Source organism: Semicossyphus pulcher, unplaced genomic scaffold, assembly GCF_022749685.1.
Source record: "Semicossyphus pulcher isolate SPU_LCO1_2020_fin unplaced genomic scaffold, fSemPul1.0.p SCAF_12, whole genome shotgun sequence".
Lineage (NCBI taxonomy): Eukaryota > Metazoa > Chordata > Actinopteri > Labriformes > Labridae > Semicossyphus > Semicossyphus pulcher.
Window position 1 is genome coordinate 7,466,151 of NW_027211626.1, and position 15,145 is coordinate 7,481,295.

General features: G+C 45.1%; 1 protein-coding gene across 1 annotated transcript in view; it reads left to right on the forward strand.

Annotated features, from left to right (window-relative positions):
• LOC138588488 (zinc finger matrin-type protein 4) overlaps positions 1-15,145 on the forward strand; it is a 63,766-nt gene that overhangs the window by 22,967 nt on the left and 25,654 nt on the right. Inside the window, exons 3-4 of the mRNA XM_069658636.1 lie at positions 168-260; positions 9,934-10,111. Coding sequence (XP_069514737.1) covers positions 168-260; positions 9,934-10,111 — 271 coding nt within the window. The remainder of the gene's footprint in view (positions 1-167; positions 261-9,933; positions 10,112-15,145) is intronic.

Here is a 15,145-nt window from a genome sequence, read left to right on the forward strand (position 1 = left end):
ATTAGTCACCCAGCCGGGGGGCAAAGTGTCTGCTGGCATCATCAGCTGAAACAGAGATAAAAGCTGGGAGTGAGTGGTTGAGGTGACAGGTGACAGTCAGAGATTTTCTGCTCACATGATAAAAAGAAACTCAGTTCACAGGCTGACACTCTCTGTCTCTCTTTCAGAGTAAGAAACATGCCAACAAGGTACGTCTGTTCTACATGCTTCACCCTGAAGATGGAGGACCGCCTTCAAAGAGACTGAGGCCAGATAACCCAGTAAGCTCTCCCCGAGTGTGTTTCTATGTCTGTGTGTGCAAAAAATACAATGTTGATCAGCTTTTCTTTCCTCTAATAACTACATTCTTCATTTCCAAGATATTGATATTAATTATGCTCAGGCTAGCTCAAAGACTCACCTGTTTTGCAGTGTGATCACAAGCTGAAGTAGCTGCTGGGGTGTTTGCTGAAGGACATTTATTTGCATGCTAAAATGTGTGAATTTGCAGCATGCTTTCATGCATGTTAACGACAAAGACCTGAGCTGAATTGCCTCCATCTAATCCTTTACTCGGCTTGTCCACTCTCGGGCTTGGCCACTGCAGCCAAGTGCTCATGGGAATATTTGTTTGATCTTTTGTGTGCAGTTTGTTGTGCTATAATTCTCCCAAGAGAGGTCATGCCTTCGCTGTGGTGTTTCTGGTTAGATTTAGTGGAGGCAGTCGGCACCAGGCAGCTCTATATCTGACTGTTGCAGGCTATGGCTAGGGAGGTCAGCGCTTTACGGATGTTTGTGTGTCTGAATGTGTGTGTGTGTGCTGAAGGTGGGCCATTGTGTCTGTGTATTCCTAGGGTCCTGTTCTGCAATTGTGGCGAATGCTGAGGTTGCATTTGCATTCACAGCGAATTGTTGGGCTTGGAATGTGAAGCTCAAGTGCATTTTTGCTGTTGATTAAATTCTGACTTGGTGTTTGTTGGTTTGTTTGCCTCTGCTTATGTGTGTGCATGTGTGTGTGTGTGTATGAAAGTAAATGCAAACATAATAGAGTATTGTGAAGAGGGAGGTCTGCTATAGGACACTGTGTGCCCCATTTATCCGGCAAGCCTATAAGTCCCACATGGAATCATGCACGCATACATACACAGAATACATACAGAGCACACTTCAAGGACACAGTTGGTGGGAAAAATAAGTTAATCAAACAAATGCACAAATATAGCAGTGCAAGAAAGGGAAAGCAAGAGAGAGAGAGAGAGAGGAGAGAAGGGAGGTGTAGTGTCTCCAAAAACGTTGCAGTGCAACAGCCAAAACCCTGAGCCATCGTTCAGCATGTTAATGCAATGACCCTCGATCCTACAATGACCCGTAATAGTTAAAACTATTAGCAACATTTGCAAACATCTTCGGTGTAAGTGATTTCAGGTTGCACTTTAAGCAATGCAGAGTTCAAAACCCTGTCAAATAATGTTTGTGTCTGCAGGCAAACATCTTCAAAGGAAACAGATTAAAGTTATTTCTGCTTCCATCAAACACAAACATCCAGCGAGGCTAAATCATAAAGACAGAGCTGGATTAACGGCTTCAAATTTAAGGACACCAAGCGGGGAGCGAGTTTTCTCTTTCGGTCACATATCTGTGCACCAAAAACAAGCACGCAGCCGAGCCGGGTTACTTCGGCGCGGGGATGAAACATTGATGTTCTTTGTTGGAATGTGATACCTGCTGTTGGTGTTTTTATGTTTTAAGAAGCGGAAAGTCCTTGAGTCGGTTGATGCGTTGCTCCCCTCACTGTTCACAGTCACATGTAGTGTGCCTCAAGGCTCCGTCCTCACCACATTTCCTTTTTCCACGTGTATCCAAAGTCTCTCTGCATGATTTTTTTATGAGCCTAAACTTTGAAAATGGTTCCTGAAGATCACGTCAGTATCCTTTTTTTAAACTCACAGCAAAATGAGACTTAAGTGAGACAACAAGGGACGGGTTATGCAGCAAAACAACTAGATTGGAAATACGTCAAAGCTAGAATGACATGCAATAGTTAAAGGGCCAGTTCGCCAATTTTCAACCTCAGTCCTCTCATGCTATCATGGGGAGCTAATGCCATTATGGTAGAAAAAAATGCATTTTCGCTCTGTGCCTTTGGAGGACGCTATCTGCTTCTTCAATGGGCCCTGGAAAACCTACTTACTAAACTACCCTTCCTCAATCTAGGACGCCCGCCTCCGATGTCATGTCTCGTTCACAATCGTCAGGTTTGAAATGTAGACTGCAGACCTGAAGATTTTTTAGACGATCTATTGGTATATTCTCGATGTATGTCAGATTCTGTACCGCTCTGAGTCGTTGCCTGCAGTAAAACGGTAGTATTTCACTCCAGCGTCTCTCGATTGGCCGTTCCTTTCAGAGGGAGGGGCGCAATGCACGCTGGGTGTTGTAGGAATGTAGATTGGGCGAAACCACGAGCTGTTTGTACAACTTTCCCACAGCTATGGCGCCAATTTCAAATATTGCTTTTATTGATTACAGAGAACACCAGCTTTGACTGACAGTGGCTTTTTCAAGGGGCGAACTGTTCTTTTAAATATTGGGCTGATGGTGCACACACGTTATTTTTAGTTCAAATGTTGCTTACTGCCTCACCTCAACTAACCTGGACAATTACTGAATGACAGATTGCCAGCACATGAAAGAAAGACACTGTTCCCTTTGTGACTTTGGTCGATCAAACAGCTTCAAAATGCCCTTCTTTTGCAACCTGCAGCACTGATGAGGTATTTTGGTGCTTCTGTCCTCTCTAAGAGGAAATAAAAATGACGTACATGCAGTATTTTTGAAGCATCAAATTGAACTAAAATTAGCAACATCCTCCACAAAGCTATTTCAAATTAAAACGTCAGATACAAAAAAAAAAAGTGTGATTCATTTCATACTGTAAGACGCTTTCTGAACACAAGCTATACAACAAGGTGCGAAAAGGGTGATACACATACACCAGAGTTTATGAAATACTGAAGGCATTTAAAGAGCACATGGGTCTACTAACACACTCGCACATATTGTAGAAAAATACACACCTGCGTCTCCATCTGTCTCCCTAAGTGAATAAGACATGACTCAGCCCCTCCTGGCTTTCACCTCATATGGGACGCTGAATACACACAAAGAGACCATGTGCTCACACACATACACACACTCGCTTCATCTGCCGTACTGTATCGCACTGTGAGCGCCACAGCTAGCACTTTGTTCATAACCTTTCACACAGAGATATGACATTGATTATCTGACAATGCTGGCAAACTGATGTGAGATGAACCGTTCCCCCGAGATGAAATTCTCGACATTCAATTCCGGATAAACTTTTCTTCCTTCGTATCTTTCATCTTTTTTTTTTTCCCTCGCAGGGGACATTTTGCGCGTTTTTATCTGCGCTTCATCTTAGTGTTTTTGCTCCTCTGTTCTCGAGCTGATTGACGTGGCGCAGTCCAATGGGAACGGCAGAAAAGAATTGCCATGGCGTGATGTGTGTGTTGGTGTGGAAGTGTTTGTTACCGAGCAAACAAAGAGAAAGTAGGTCGTAAAGGTGCTGCCAGATGAAAGGGGAGGGGACTTTATCCGTTTTTCTCCCCTGTTCTCCACCCCGCTCTCTCTCTGTCTGAGCGGTTTTCTCCTCTCGAAAAGGGCAACAGATAAAGTGCTATTTTCCCTCGCCTTTTATTCTCCTCTAATTCTATATTTGCACCGTCGCTCCTTTCAATTTACACTTTCAGCGCTTCTTCAAACTCCAAATGAGAGCGTCTGTTTCCCTGTGCTGCTCCGTGTGTATATTTAGCAATGTTTCCCACAGCGCCTCGACACAGAGCGGGAGGGAGAAGAAAGGAGGAGCAGAGAGAAAGCAAAACAGAAGGAGAGGAAGATTAACACAGCTAATTAGGAGTCTATTGTTAGGTGCATGAGCAGGATGAAGCCACCCAAACACAAAAATATTTTGCGATACAGACGTCACTGTCAGGCGATGGATAAACAGGCAAACACGCACGCACACAAACAGAAACATTCCCGGCAATTAGGTCGCATGCAAATCACTCTCAACAGATGTGTGCGCCGCGACAGGTAGAGACAAAACACAGAGAGAATAGTGAAATGAGCCACGTTAGAAGTCTAGAAATCAAAAATGAAGAAACAGAAAGGTTGATGACTTTCAGCTGAGATATACGATGGAGGAAAACAGTGAGTCAGAGATGCTGTTTATTGTTTAAAGCGGTTCAGCAGAGTGGCAGCTGTAATGAGCAGGCAATTATTCATGTGTCAGTCACCCACACACACTTGTGATTGTTTAAAACTTTCCCTACACTGTCACTGAATCCCTGGTGTGACATCAGTCACTGAGCGGCAGGATTTGCGTTGCCTCGTCTTTGTGTTTCAGTCTCATCTCTGTCGGCTGCTTCTGTTACCTTACAGTGTGTTGTGACGGGTGAAACCACTGCAGGCTGCATCAGAGAATCATCTCTGTCTCTCCGTCCCGGGCCAAAAACCACACAGTCGGGGGACACCGGCTCACTGCGGTTGATTTTCCCCTTCCTGGTAAAACAAGATTCGGGTAGAACAAGATCTCAGCCGAGGTGCCCATGGGAGGGAAGATGTAGACAAAGTAGGAGAGGGGGGGTAAGTGGGGGAAAGAACAATTGGATGAATAGTGAGAGAGGAGAGGACGAGCAGAAAGTACACATCAGGGAGGAGGTGGATCAGAATATGGAGAGATGGTAATGAGGGAGCATTGGAAATGTAGGTGAGAGGAGAGGAGACGTAGTGAGACTCGTCCTCATAAGCAACACATCCTTTATGATGCAATCATGAATAAAGTATAAGGTAATACAGCATAAAATAAGCTGTTTCTACACTCACATTAACATATACACACACACTTCTTTTCATTTCCTTTGGCGAGTTATTCCGATACCAGAATTGGAGATGTCTACATGCTGCCTGAAACGTGGGCTCACGTATCTGAGCTAATGCCAAACTGTGCACCGATCCAATACAGTCATTATAAGTCCCGGAGAAAATCAACAACTTTCACATGAAATGAATTCTTCTTCGCAGCTCCAAAACAGCAGCCTCCAACACGGAGGTATTATAGCTGCAACGATTGAGAATCCCAACGGCTATAGTGTGACGACGATACAGCCTCTGGGGACAACGGTGAACATGCCGGGGCGTGTAGCCAGCGGTTAGCATAAAAGGCTTCCCGTCAAGACTTCCTGTTCCGCCTGCTGCATTGTTTACAGAAAATAACCTGTTTTTTCTTGTGATTGACTTTAATTAACGGGTCTTACCTTTGCCAAATTTCAACATCATGATGCAGATTAGTTAAAAGTAAAAATGAAGCTTTGTCAGGTCTGTCCTCAAGAGGAGAAGTAAACAACTTTTAGAATGCTCGTTTGTTGAACGGAGGCCGTATCGATCATTCGTGATGCATTCGAGGAAATTTGAACGCTGAATGGCTTTTGTGACTTATCTTCAAGAGAATTTATCTCAAGTTGAATTTTTGATCTACATAGAACAGTTTGTTAGCTGTTAGCATGCAGATGTCTGTTTATAGAGATTAATAAGAAGCTAAATCATTGTCAGATAGCCGCTGATGGGAGCCGGGATTGCATTACGGCGCATTACGTTCCGCCTGCTTTTTCTCTTCACACGGACTGTTTTTCCTGCATACGCTGCAGCCTGCTGATACGTGATTGGTCAATATCACTCGGACTACAAGCATAGTACAAATTGAAACCAGAACACTTGCCAGCCCTAAAATCCACGCCCCTGCCTGAGATCATAGCTGCCATAACTACTGTTTTAGAGCAGCAAAGAAGAACTCATTTCTGGTCATTTATTACATTACAATAGCAAACAAGAATGCAGAGCGAGTTGAGAATGAAAGGCTAGCCTGAGCTGTACTGAATCAAACAGTGTCAAACTTTACATCAGTGTTTTTCCTTTCCAAGGCTTCAGCGACACAGCAGGTCAAAGGGGCTACAAAGCCAAGCTGTCGATAACGTTAGCATTAGCTTCTCTAGCATTCGTCATTTTTAATGGTAGCTGCACAGAGGTCTCCTGCGCTCTCAAAAGGGGGGTATTATGCTAATTTCAAGCTTCATATTTCACTCTGTGATACCTGTGGAGTAGCTTAGCATAATTTATAGTTAAAAAATCATTTTTCTCACACTGGTGCTCTGTGCAGACCCTCATACAGCCTCTACCTGAATCGACTCAGTCAGCTCTGTCCCTTTAAGAAACCCCGCCCCTACAAGCCCAATTTATTTTGATTGCCCAGCTCTCCGAAGCCTGTTGAGGCTTTACATGACTTTGCATGTGGAAAAAACAGTGTGAAACCTGGCGTTCACAGCAGCCTGCAGACTGAGCTGAGAAGCCTGGGGATTACTCCAACATACTTTCACCTACAGATTTGAAACTTCACCCATGTTTAGTCTGAAAATCCAACATTGTATTATTATATATATGTTTTAAAATGTGAAACAGCATAATACCCGCTCTTTAAACAAACTTACCTGGTCAAAAGCTCTAAAGCAGACAGAAGTGACAGAGATGTGTCAGGCAAATCATCAGCAAACAGGATCGTTATATATTCCTAGATTATTTATTAATATTCCTTCTCTGTTACGACTGACTGTCAAACCACCAGATAAAAGAAAGTTCTCTGTCATACAAAAATGACAGCAATCATATAACATTCATACGTTCAGCTACGTCTTCCACTGGAATGGGGTCGGAACTCGGTATGAGCTGACTCGCAAATTTAGGTATCAGGAAGGAAGAATGGTATCAGGACATCTCCAGAGAAAAAGCTTCATGCCATACCAGGGCAAAGAGAAATGATTTCATACCAGCCGAGAAGGAGAAGGAAAGTGAGTTTCTGGTGGCGTTAGAGAGGGGACTGTGGGACAGTTCAGAGAAAGCCTTTAACATGATCACAGCAGGGACAGACACAGGGGAGGAGAGGAGGAGAGGCAGTGAGAGAGGGAGGAGGTGAGGGGGTGGCGAGGGCCTGCCAATACAGATAAATATTTCATCCCACAACACACAGAGTCACTGAGACTGATGCCCAGAGGGGGAGGGAGGACACAGGGAGGGAGGAAGAGAGAGAAAAAGGCTGAAAGAGAAGGCGAAAAGACGAAAAAGAAGAGAGTGGGAGAGAAAAGGGGAAAGAGAAAGAATGGGGAAAGAGGGAGACATGGAGGCTGAGAGACAAAGCCTGGAAGGTAAAGGTGTCCTTAACTCTCACATCCACCGTCCGTGATGCTAACCGGGGCTGACACGAGACGCACACACGCACCCACAGACGCGCAGCACACACCCACACACACACACAGATATGGTGTCGCAGACGCTTTTCTATTATTGTCCTCTCTCTCACCCAGACTGAGGCTTTGCTCCTCCAATTTGGCTCGACACCTGGACTGGAGAAGGCGCTGGTGTGAAAGGAGGGACAAAATGCAAGGAAGAAGAGAAAGGAGAGGTGGAGGAGATGTGCAACAAATAGAAACCAGAGTTCAGAGATGGAGGGAAAGAAGCCTGGATGAACAGGTGGAGGTTTAATATGAGCTGCGAGAAGAAAAGGAACTTGGAAATTAGCTGCAAAAGTGAAAAATTTAGAGGCTTGTAACTTTATACTGTCACTTAATTCATATGTTTAAATATGTGGGCCGTCGTTTTTTCACACCAATATGGGATTATTTGCAGAAAGATCTCATTCCAAAACTATTAATATGCTGCTGGAACAGCCTCCGATTTGTTCTTATTCAGCATACAAGAGCATTGGTGCGGTAAGGGACTGATGTTAGGTCACGGCCTGGCTCTCAGCCTGTCCTTACACCTTTTAAAGATGTTGGATGGAGTCAGGTCTTTTTGTAGAGCAGACAAAATCTCTCACACCTACCTCAGAGATGCATGTCTTTCTACGCCTTGCACTGTGCATGGGCAAAGGCTGTCGTGGAAACAGGCCAGGGCTTTCCCCAAACTGTTGCCATGCACAGACAACTATAAATCACTGTACTGCATGTAGGCTAAGCCAATGCTATGAAAAACTCTTGCCCAAATAAGAGGCACACTCAACCTCACACCGTATATGTGCTGCAAGTGCAGCTGTTATAAGTAAACACGCTGCCGCACATTGGCTCTGTTAACCGTCCGTCTGTGGCCACAGCGTTAACCTGCACCGGGACGAGGTGCCACAAAGCTGCGTCGCCTGCCTCGATCATCCTGCCGACGGCATCTGTGACGGCAGCAGCGTCACGCGCATGTTTACAGGTGTTACGCCCCACCCTAAGGCGGCCCTATGAGGCCAACAAATATCCACCATCTGACCCAGAAATAACCATGTGAAACACCTTAAGATGGGATTCACTAAATGATAATTAAAAAACCAAATCATAAAGTGAACTTCCAACAAAATCATCCAAAACACAACAAGACAAAATCCCTACTGAGAGGCAGAACTACAGCAGTCCCCACTCCAGAAGCCTCTCCGTCTTCAGATGCTGTGTCTGGGGTTTTTAAGCCCCAAAGACCAGGTGAACCTCGTTGTGCAATCACCTATGAAGACACAGCTCGGAAGACACGACAGAAGAGGAAAAGGGACAAACAGTGCAGGAAGCACATACAGCCGTCACACAGGCAGGAGAAACAGAATTTGCAGCACAGCGGTCAGCTCACTCTGTGCTCTGGTGAAGAGCTGCACGGTGTGACTTTTTCTGTTCAGCAACAAAACACAACACAGTACAGCAACAGCTTGACCTGTTAAGGATGCATGTATAAGGATGTAAAAGGAAAGACTGGACTAAAAACTATAGTGTAGTGGTGAGCAGAGGCAGCTAAACTCTGCAACATGGACGGCGTCATCAACACGTCCGCTAGCTTGCTGTGAATGGTTGGAAAGTTACCTGCTGCATTCACACTTCTGCTTAGTCAGCCATTGAAAGGTTTTTGTACCAGGGTGCAGTAGAGTGCACCCTGTTTAATGTCCAACTAAACATAATCTGACATTTGCGTTCTACCGTGCAGCCCCTCCAGGTATCACCAGGACATTTTGAGGAATGAAGCGCATCTCTGGAAGGGGCTTCGCAGTGTCTCTGTATTTGTCTTTTTCTGTGATCTTCCTGTTCGGTAAAGTTCGACAGTAAAGTTTTCATCCACAAAGAGTTCATGTAAGGTCGCGCTTCAGATCTTCTCAGTTTTTATACGTTCTGTTCCTGTTGAGAGAAACGTTTGCAGGCAATCGCCACGACTCCGCCAACCATTACAGACAATTTGGGATCATTTCTAAAAAAACGATCTAGATTGGTGTCATTTTCCTGCAGACACGACTTGTTTTAGTGTAAGGTAGTTTTTCCATACTGATTGACAGAGTGTAAATTGAGCAAAGGAGGAACGTTGCTTGAATTGCATCTGTATGTGTGTGTGTGAGTGATCATGTACTTGCAAGTGTGTGTGTGTGTCTGTGCATCTGTGTCCATCAGGCGGTTGGTCTTCTGTGTTTGTGTTCCCTCTCCTCCCCTCATCATTAGTAATGAACCAGCAGTGGTGAAAGGGCCAAGCCACAGCCTCAGCCCGGAGAGACGGATGAATATTTGATCAGCCCTCTCTTTTCGCTTTTGTGTGTGCGTGCTTGCGTGTGTGTGAGTGTGTGTGTAAGAAAGAGACAGACACAAAGCTCAGGGGTCAGTGCAAAGTGTACATCTCTCTATTTTTCATCTCCCTTCTCTCCTTTTCTCACCTTCTCCTCTCCCTGCCTCTCTTTTCACAACCTTTCTGCCTTCACCTCCACTCATCTCTTTCCTTCTCACCTCTCTCACTCTCTCCCCCACTGCGATACACATTTCTCTCACAACACTTCTCCTCTCTCCATCCACCGCTCTCTCCTCTCCTCCCCTCCTGCAGGACTGCGCAGAGACGGAGGTGGACAGAAACAAGTGCTGTACCTTGTGTAACATGTTCTTCACCTCGGCCATCGTGGCCCAGTCGCACTACCAGGGCAAAACCCACGCCAAGAGAGTCCGCCTGGTGCTGGGGGAGCCGCCCAACCTGCCCTCAGCCATGACCAGTCCTGCAAACACAGGTACATCTCACACCTTCTTCCTGTGTCGCTATCTGGTTTGATTTGAGCAACAAGATCAAACAAACATAAAACACACACTGCTGGAGCCATGTTTTTAGGATGCAAGAAAAAAATGTAACTTAAATTTACATGAAAGATTTATTTTTTATCCCAGCTGTCATTGGGCGAGAGGCACAGTACACCCTGGCCTTATCGCCTGTCAATCACAGGACTGACGCATAGAGACAGACAACCTTTCACGCTCACTCTCACACCCAATTTAGAGTCACCAATGAACCTAACGAGCATGTCTTTGTACTGTGGGAGGAAGTCGAAGTACCTAGAGAGAACCCACGCATGCACAGTAAGAACATGCAAACTCCACACAAAAAGGCCCACGTTGTCCGAACCCGGAACCTTCTATCTGTGAGGCAACAGCGCTAACCACAGCACCACCAACCTCGCTTAATACGTCATAGTCTGAAATCCATGCCCAACGGATGGGGAAACACGGCACCGCAGTATGCAGGCAAATGCCTTAAAGAGCAGCTCCAGTCATGTTTTCAGACATTTAAAATGCTCTGCTAGAAATAATTAATTGTGTCTGATCATCCATTAACAGGATTGGCTCCTTAGGTTTGTGATGTCTCAAACCTGCCAATCTGAAAACGTGCTGTTCAGCCTGTCCTTGGTACACTGCAGTTTAAAAGCAGACAGGCCCAGCCATGGAGATGACTGCGGATGTTGTCCCTGATATGTCTTGTAGCACATGAGAAACAGCACGTGGAGATGTTTACAAGGTTAAACACTGGATTTTCTCAGAGGATTTTTAATACCCTATGTCTAGCAGAGAGACAAAAGAACATTGAAAAACCTTTTTCTGGGGAAATCATCCAACTCGTCCAGAAGTTGTACACTTTGTTATAGACAACCGTTTAAAGAAAGATCAATCCCAGGACTTGGAAGGCTTAGCCTTCACTTCTACACTTTGTCTGGCCAAATGAGTGTCAGGATCTCACACTTCTTCCAGTCCTCCTGCTAATACCTCACGTCTTATCGCCTGTATCCACTTTTGTTCTCTTAAAAAAAAACAGTTTCTTCTTAGTTAAATGCCTAAAACTCTGCTGTGTGTAAGGAAGCACTACCAGCAGGAACAGAACTGAGTTTGTATGTCTCCTGCTGGCTACATGAGGCCCCTTCAAACAATACAAACTCAGTAGAGAACCATGAATTGTTTTCTCCTCTGTTGGGAGCTGAACTTAATTGCACTTTGTCTCTATGGAAATATATTGTTATTGATTCAATCATGAATCCTGTAACCGAAGATTCTCGCCATAAAACAGCCCTACCTTGTCTTTCGGTGTGTGAACTGCGATGCTTTCACAGCGAGCACCGCAGGTTTATACATTATAGCTACGGACGTCAAGAGGGTGCCGGTTGGATTTTGAGAAACAAAGAGAATAGAGTATTAAACAGATTATTTGAGCACGTTGCTCTTTGTATCTGTCTGTCTCTGAGGCCTCAGGTCAGACTTAAAAGTGAAAGCTTGGCGCAACCGATCCATCAAGTTTCTGATTATAAACTGGTACTTTGGCTGTCAACTCTTTCAGCCCCATCTGATCAATACCACTATTGGATTCCAATCATGATGTGTGCACACACAGCCTGTCCTCAATGAAGGCCGAGGTAATTAACATGGTCGTAAAACTCAATCTCACCTCTGCTCGCTCACACCCGAGTAATCCAGACATCCACATTTTGCGACGTATCGCTGAACCGAGAGATATTTTAAGTTCAAAGCACATATTTTATCTGAAGTGGATTTGGAAAGAGTTAGTCATGCTTCAGTCAAAATGTCTGGATATCAGAGGGAGGAAGAAGTGTCTGGAAATGCTAACATGCCAGAGGCCCAAGAAGTAAAACTTTGAAGGTGAACCGAACAGACAGCCTTTAATTTATGAAAGTTTTTTGATTAATAAAAAAAAGTCTCCTTAACAAATCAAGACATCCGCAAATAGATTTTAGTCCATGCTCATGATTGTTTAAGATGAGCAGGTTTTTTTTCTGGTGTCAGCGCTGGTGAGTCGTCTCCAGGGGAGCTTTACATAATGTGATTCAAATTGGATTCAAAGTGAAAATTCAAAGAGCCATAAACACGCAATCGCGACAAAATGGGAGTGTTATAATCAAGCCCCTGAGTGACTTTTGCTAAACTTTGGCCTACTTTGAGAAAAAGTGTCACTTCTGTAGAGTCGTTGCCGCAGAGTTTGGGCGCTTTTGTGACAGTGGGACCTGGAGGATAAAGAAACAAGAGAAAAGAAAGCAAGAGTGACCTGGGAGAGAAGAAAAAGATTTCAGGAGCGATTAAAGTCAAAAGTAGCCTTCATGATCACTCGGAGATGAGAGCTCTACAGAAGATGCACAGCAAATCTGACAGGCTTGTGCGCACGTGGGCACAGAAACACACAGAAGCAGGGTGACTGATGCCTGCACAGTCGCACTAGACATTCACTTGCATCTAAGGACACATGGACCCAAGCATAGACACAAATATACACACGCACACAGGGGGGAGAGAGAAACCAAAGGCCATGTGTGTTGGTGAAAGCCCCTGAGAGGCAGAGAGCAGAGATTGTACCTGTGTTCCCTCCCCTCTCACACAACACCGCCTCCTCCTCCCGCACACACACGCACACTCACTGTGCCCCGCTCCGTGAAAAACACTTACTTCTGCTCCAGTGTGCAGAGATCACAGTCATGGGAAAAGGAAGGGTGGGAAAACAAGGGATGGAGGAGCAAGAATACATCGGAGGATCTCTCCCTGTTGCTGCTCCACAGATCTGTCAGTGCAGGCGCTTCACTCATGCAAGGGCACACACACACGCAGGAGACACACAAACGCAGCACCAGAGATTTTTTGCTCGGCCTTGTCTTTGAGATTAAAAGCAGAAAGATGAAATGACATTAGAGGAGTTACAGGGGTTGGTTTTGTAAGCGAGACGATAGTGTGGCGAAGACCAGCAAAGGGGAATGTGAGTGGGTGTGGTTGGTTGGTCGGTGAGATGAGCGCAGACACAGCCATAGATACAGTAACTATGTGAACAGAGCCCAAAGACACATCAAGGTATCAGCAACCAATCAGCTCGCAGGGCTAAAGTCAACACAGGCGAGCACACACAGAAAATCGCACCATAAACTAACACACTTCACACTCGTGGTCTCCAGTCAACAATGCACGCATGCTCCTCATTTGTTATCAGTGATGCTTGTTGTGAAAGAAGTGACTCATTCTGGCTTTAAAGCATGTGTGAGTGGGCTTTCACTGGTGATATAAAATGCTAAACGTGCAGTATTGTGGCGCTGCAGTCACAGTGGGTATAACTCTAGAGGCATTGACACATGTAGATGGAGAATCGGCACATTCGGACATGCCATCTGGCATTAGGAGCTTTCTCACACGGTTTGGCCGAGGACCTAACACCCCCTCCCTGTGTTCAAACACAGTTAGAGCAGAGATGATTTCTTTGGTACATGTCCTGTACACATAATAGACTGTATAAAAAGATGGACGACATGACAGCTCCCTAAAAGTGAAGCCAAAACATATTGAACGCCCCCTGCTGACTGGCTGCAGCTTAGGTCATAAAGCCCGCCTCCTCCATGTTAACAGATGGGACATGAGTCAAACTGTAAAATCTAAATACACGCCAAATGGTTTCTGTCATTCTAGTTAGTTCTTATCATGCTGATTTATGTCCAAGAGTTCATTTAGTTTAATTAGTTATTTGATGCTATAAAAAGGGGGTGTAACGTCATGATTGACAGCTCTTTTGACAAATATGGCTCCAGCAGCCGATCACTTCCTGAGTAGCAGAAAAGAGGAGGAACTGCGAGAAGAAACGCAACTAAAGCCCGGCCCTCACTAAAAGATTTTTCAAATCTTAACAGATGTTGAAAACATGAGAGACCCCACACATGACGATATATTATCATAGATTTAACAGCTTTGCTCCTATAGTGTGTGGAGAGCAACGATTACGACAAAACAGCACACCACACACTAACAGATTCATTCCCCAACAACCACAGTCCCAACTCTCGACATCTGGAAATCTCACGAAATCTCACGCGGTCATACGAGACTTCAGATTACAAAAACATGGCGGACGACGGGCAGGAAGAATTGGCGATGATAGTTTTTTGACTTTTTACTGAAAATTCAGGAAGAAAAAAGAACAAACTGGTGGAGACGGCGTGAACATGGCCTGTACATGTTATTTCATGCTCCCCATTTGCTTTTGTCGCCATGGCTGCGGTTGTCGTGCTTCCTTCTTCAGTCAGCTTGCTTCCCCATTGGCTATTGTTTGGTTCCACGTGAGAGACTGCGTGCTCGGCTGTCATCAGGGTTTCCCCCACACAACAGGATAACGGATCGTAAATATCGCACGTTTAATATTACGATTTGAAATCGGTGCAGCCACGAGGGCCTTCCGAGCAGATCGGGGGAAGTGAAATCACCTTTAACATCCCTCACACCACAGGAACATCTGGCAAGATCATCTTTAGAACCATCAAATGATTGGGACTTTACTGGAGGGAATTGGGTCCTGATTATCTTCTAGTGTGTACCCTGCTTTACACTAACACTACAGTCATTAATCTTTCCAAAAACTATCAATATCTGCTTCAGACCAACACAAGAAGCTGTTCTGCTGCAGACTGAGCCAACCTGAGGGGTCTTTGCAGTTTTTCCTGTAAGTTAAATGTGTGTTTTGGGGAGCGGAACAGGCCTCCACCAGCCGATCTCTACTGCACAAGACTCTAAATGCACAAGATGGCAGCGCCAGCCCCAGGGGATATCTTGGCTTCTTCTCTATACAACGAGAGGAGGAGGAGGAGGAGACGCGTCGTCCATCTTTATATACACTCATTGATACACACACCTACAAGCAGCCTTTTCTGGAGCTTCATTCATGCACACACACACATAAGCCTTCACACATTTTCTCAAGCGTGGATTAAATCGTCAATCCACCACCCAAACACACGAGTGCA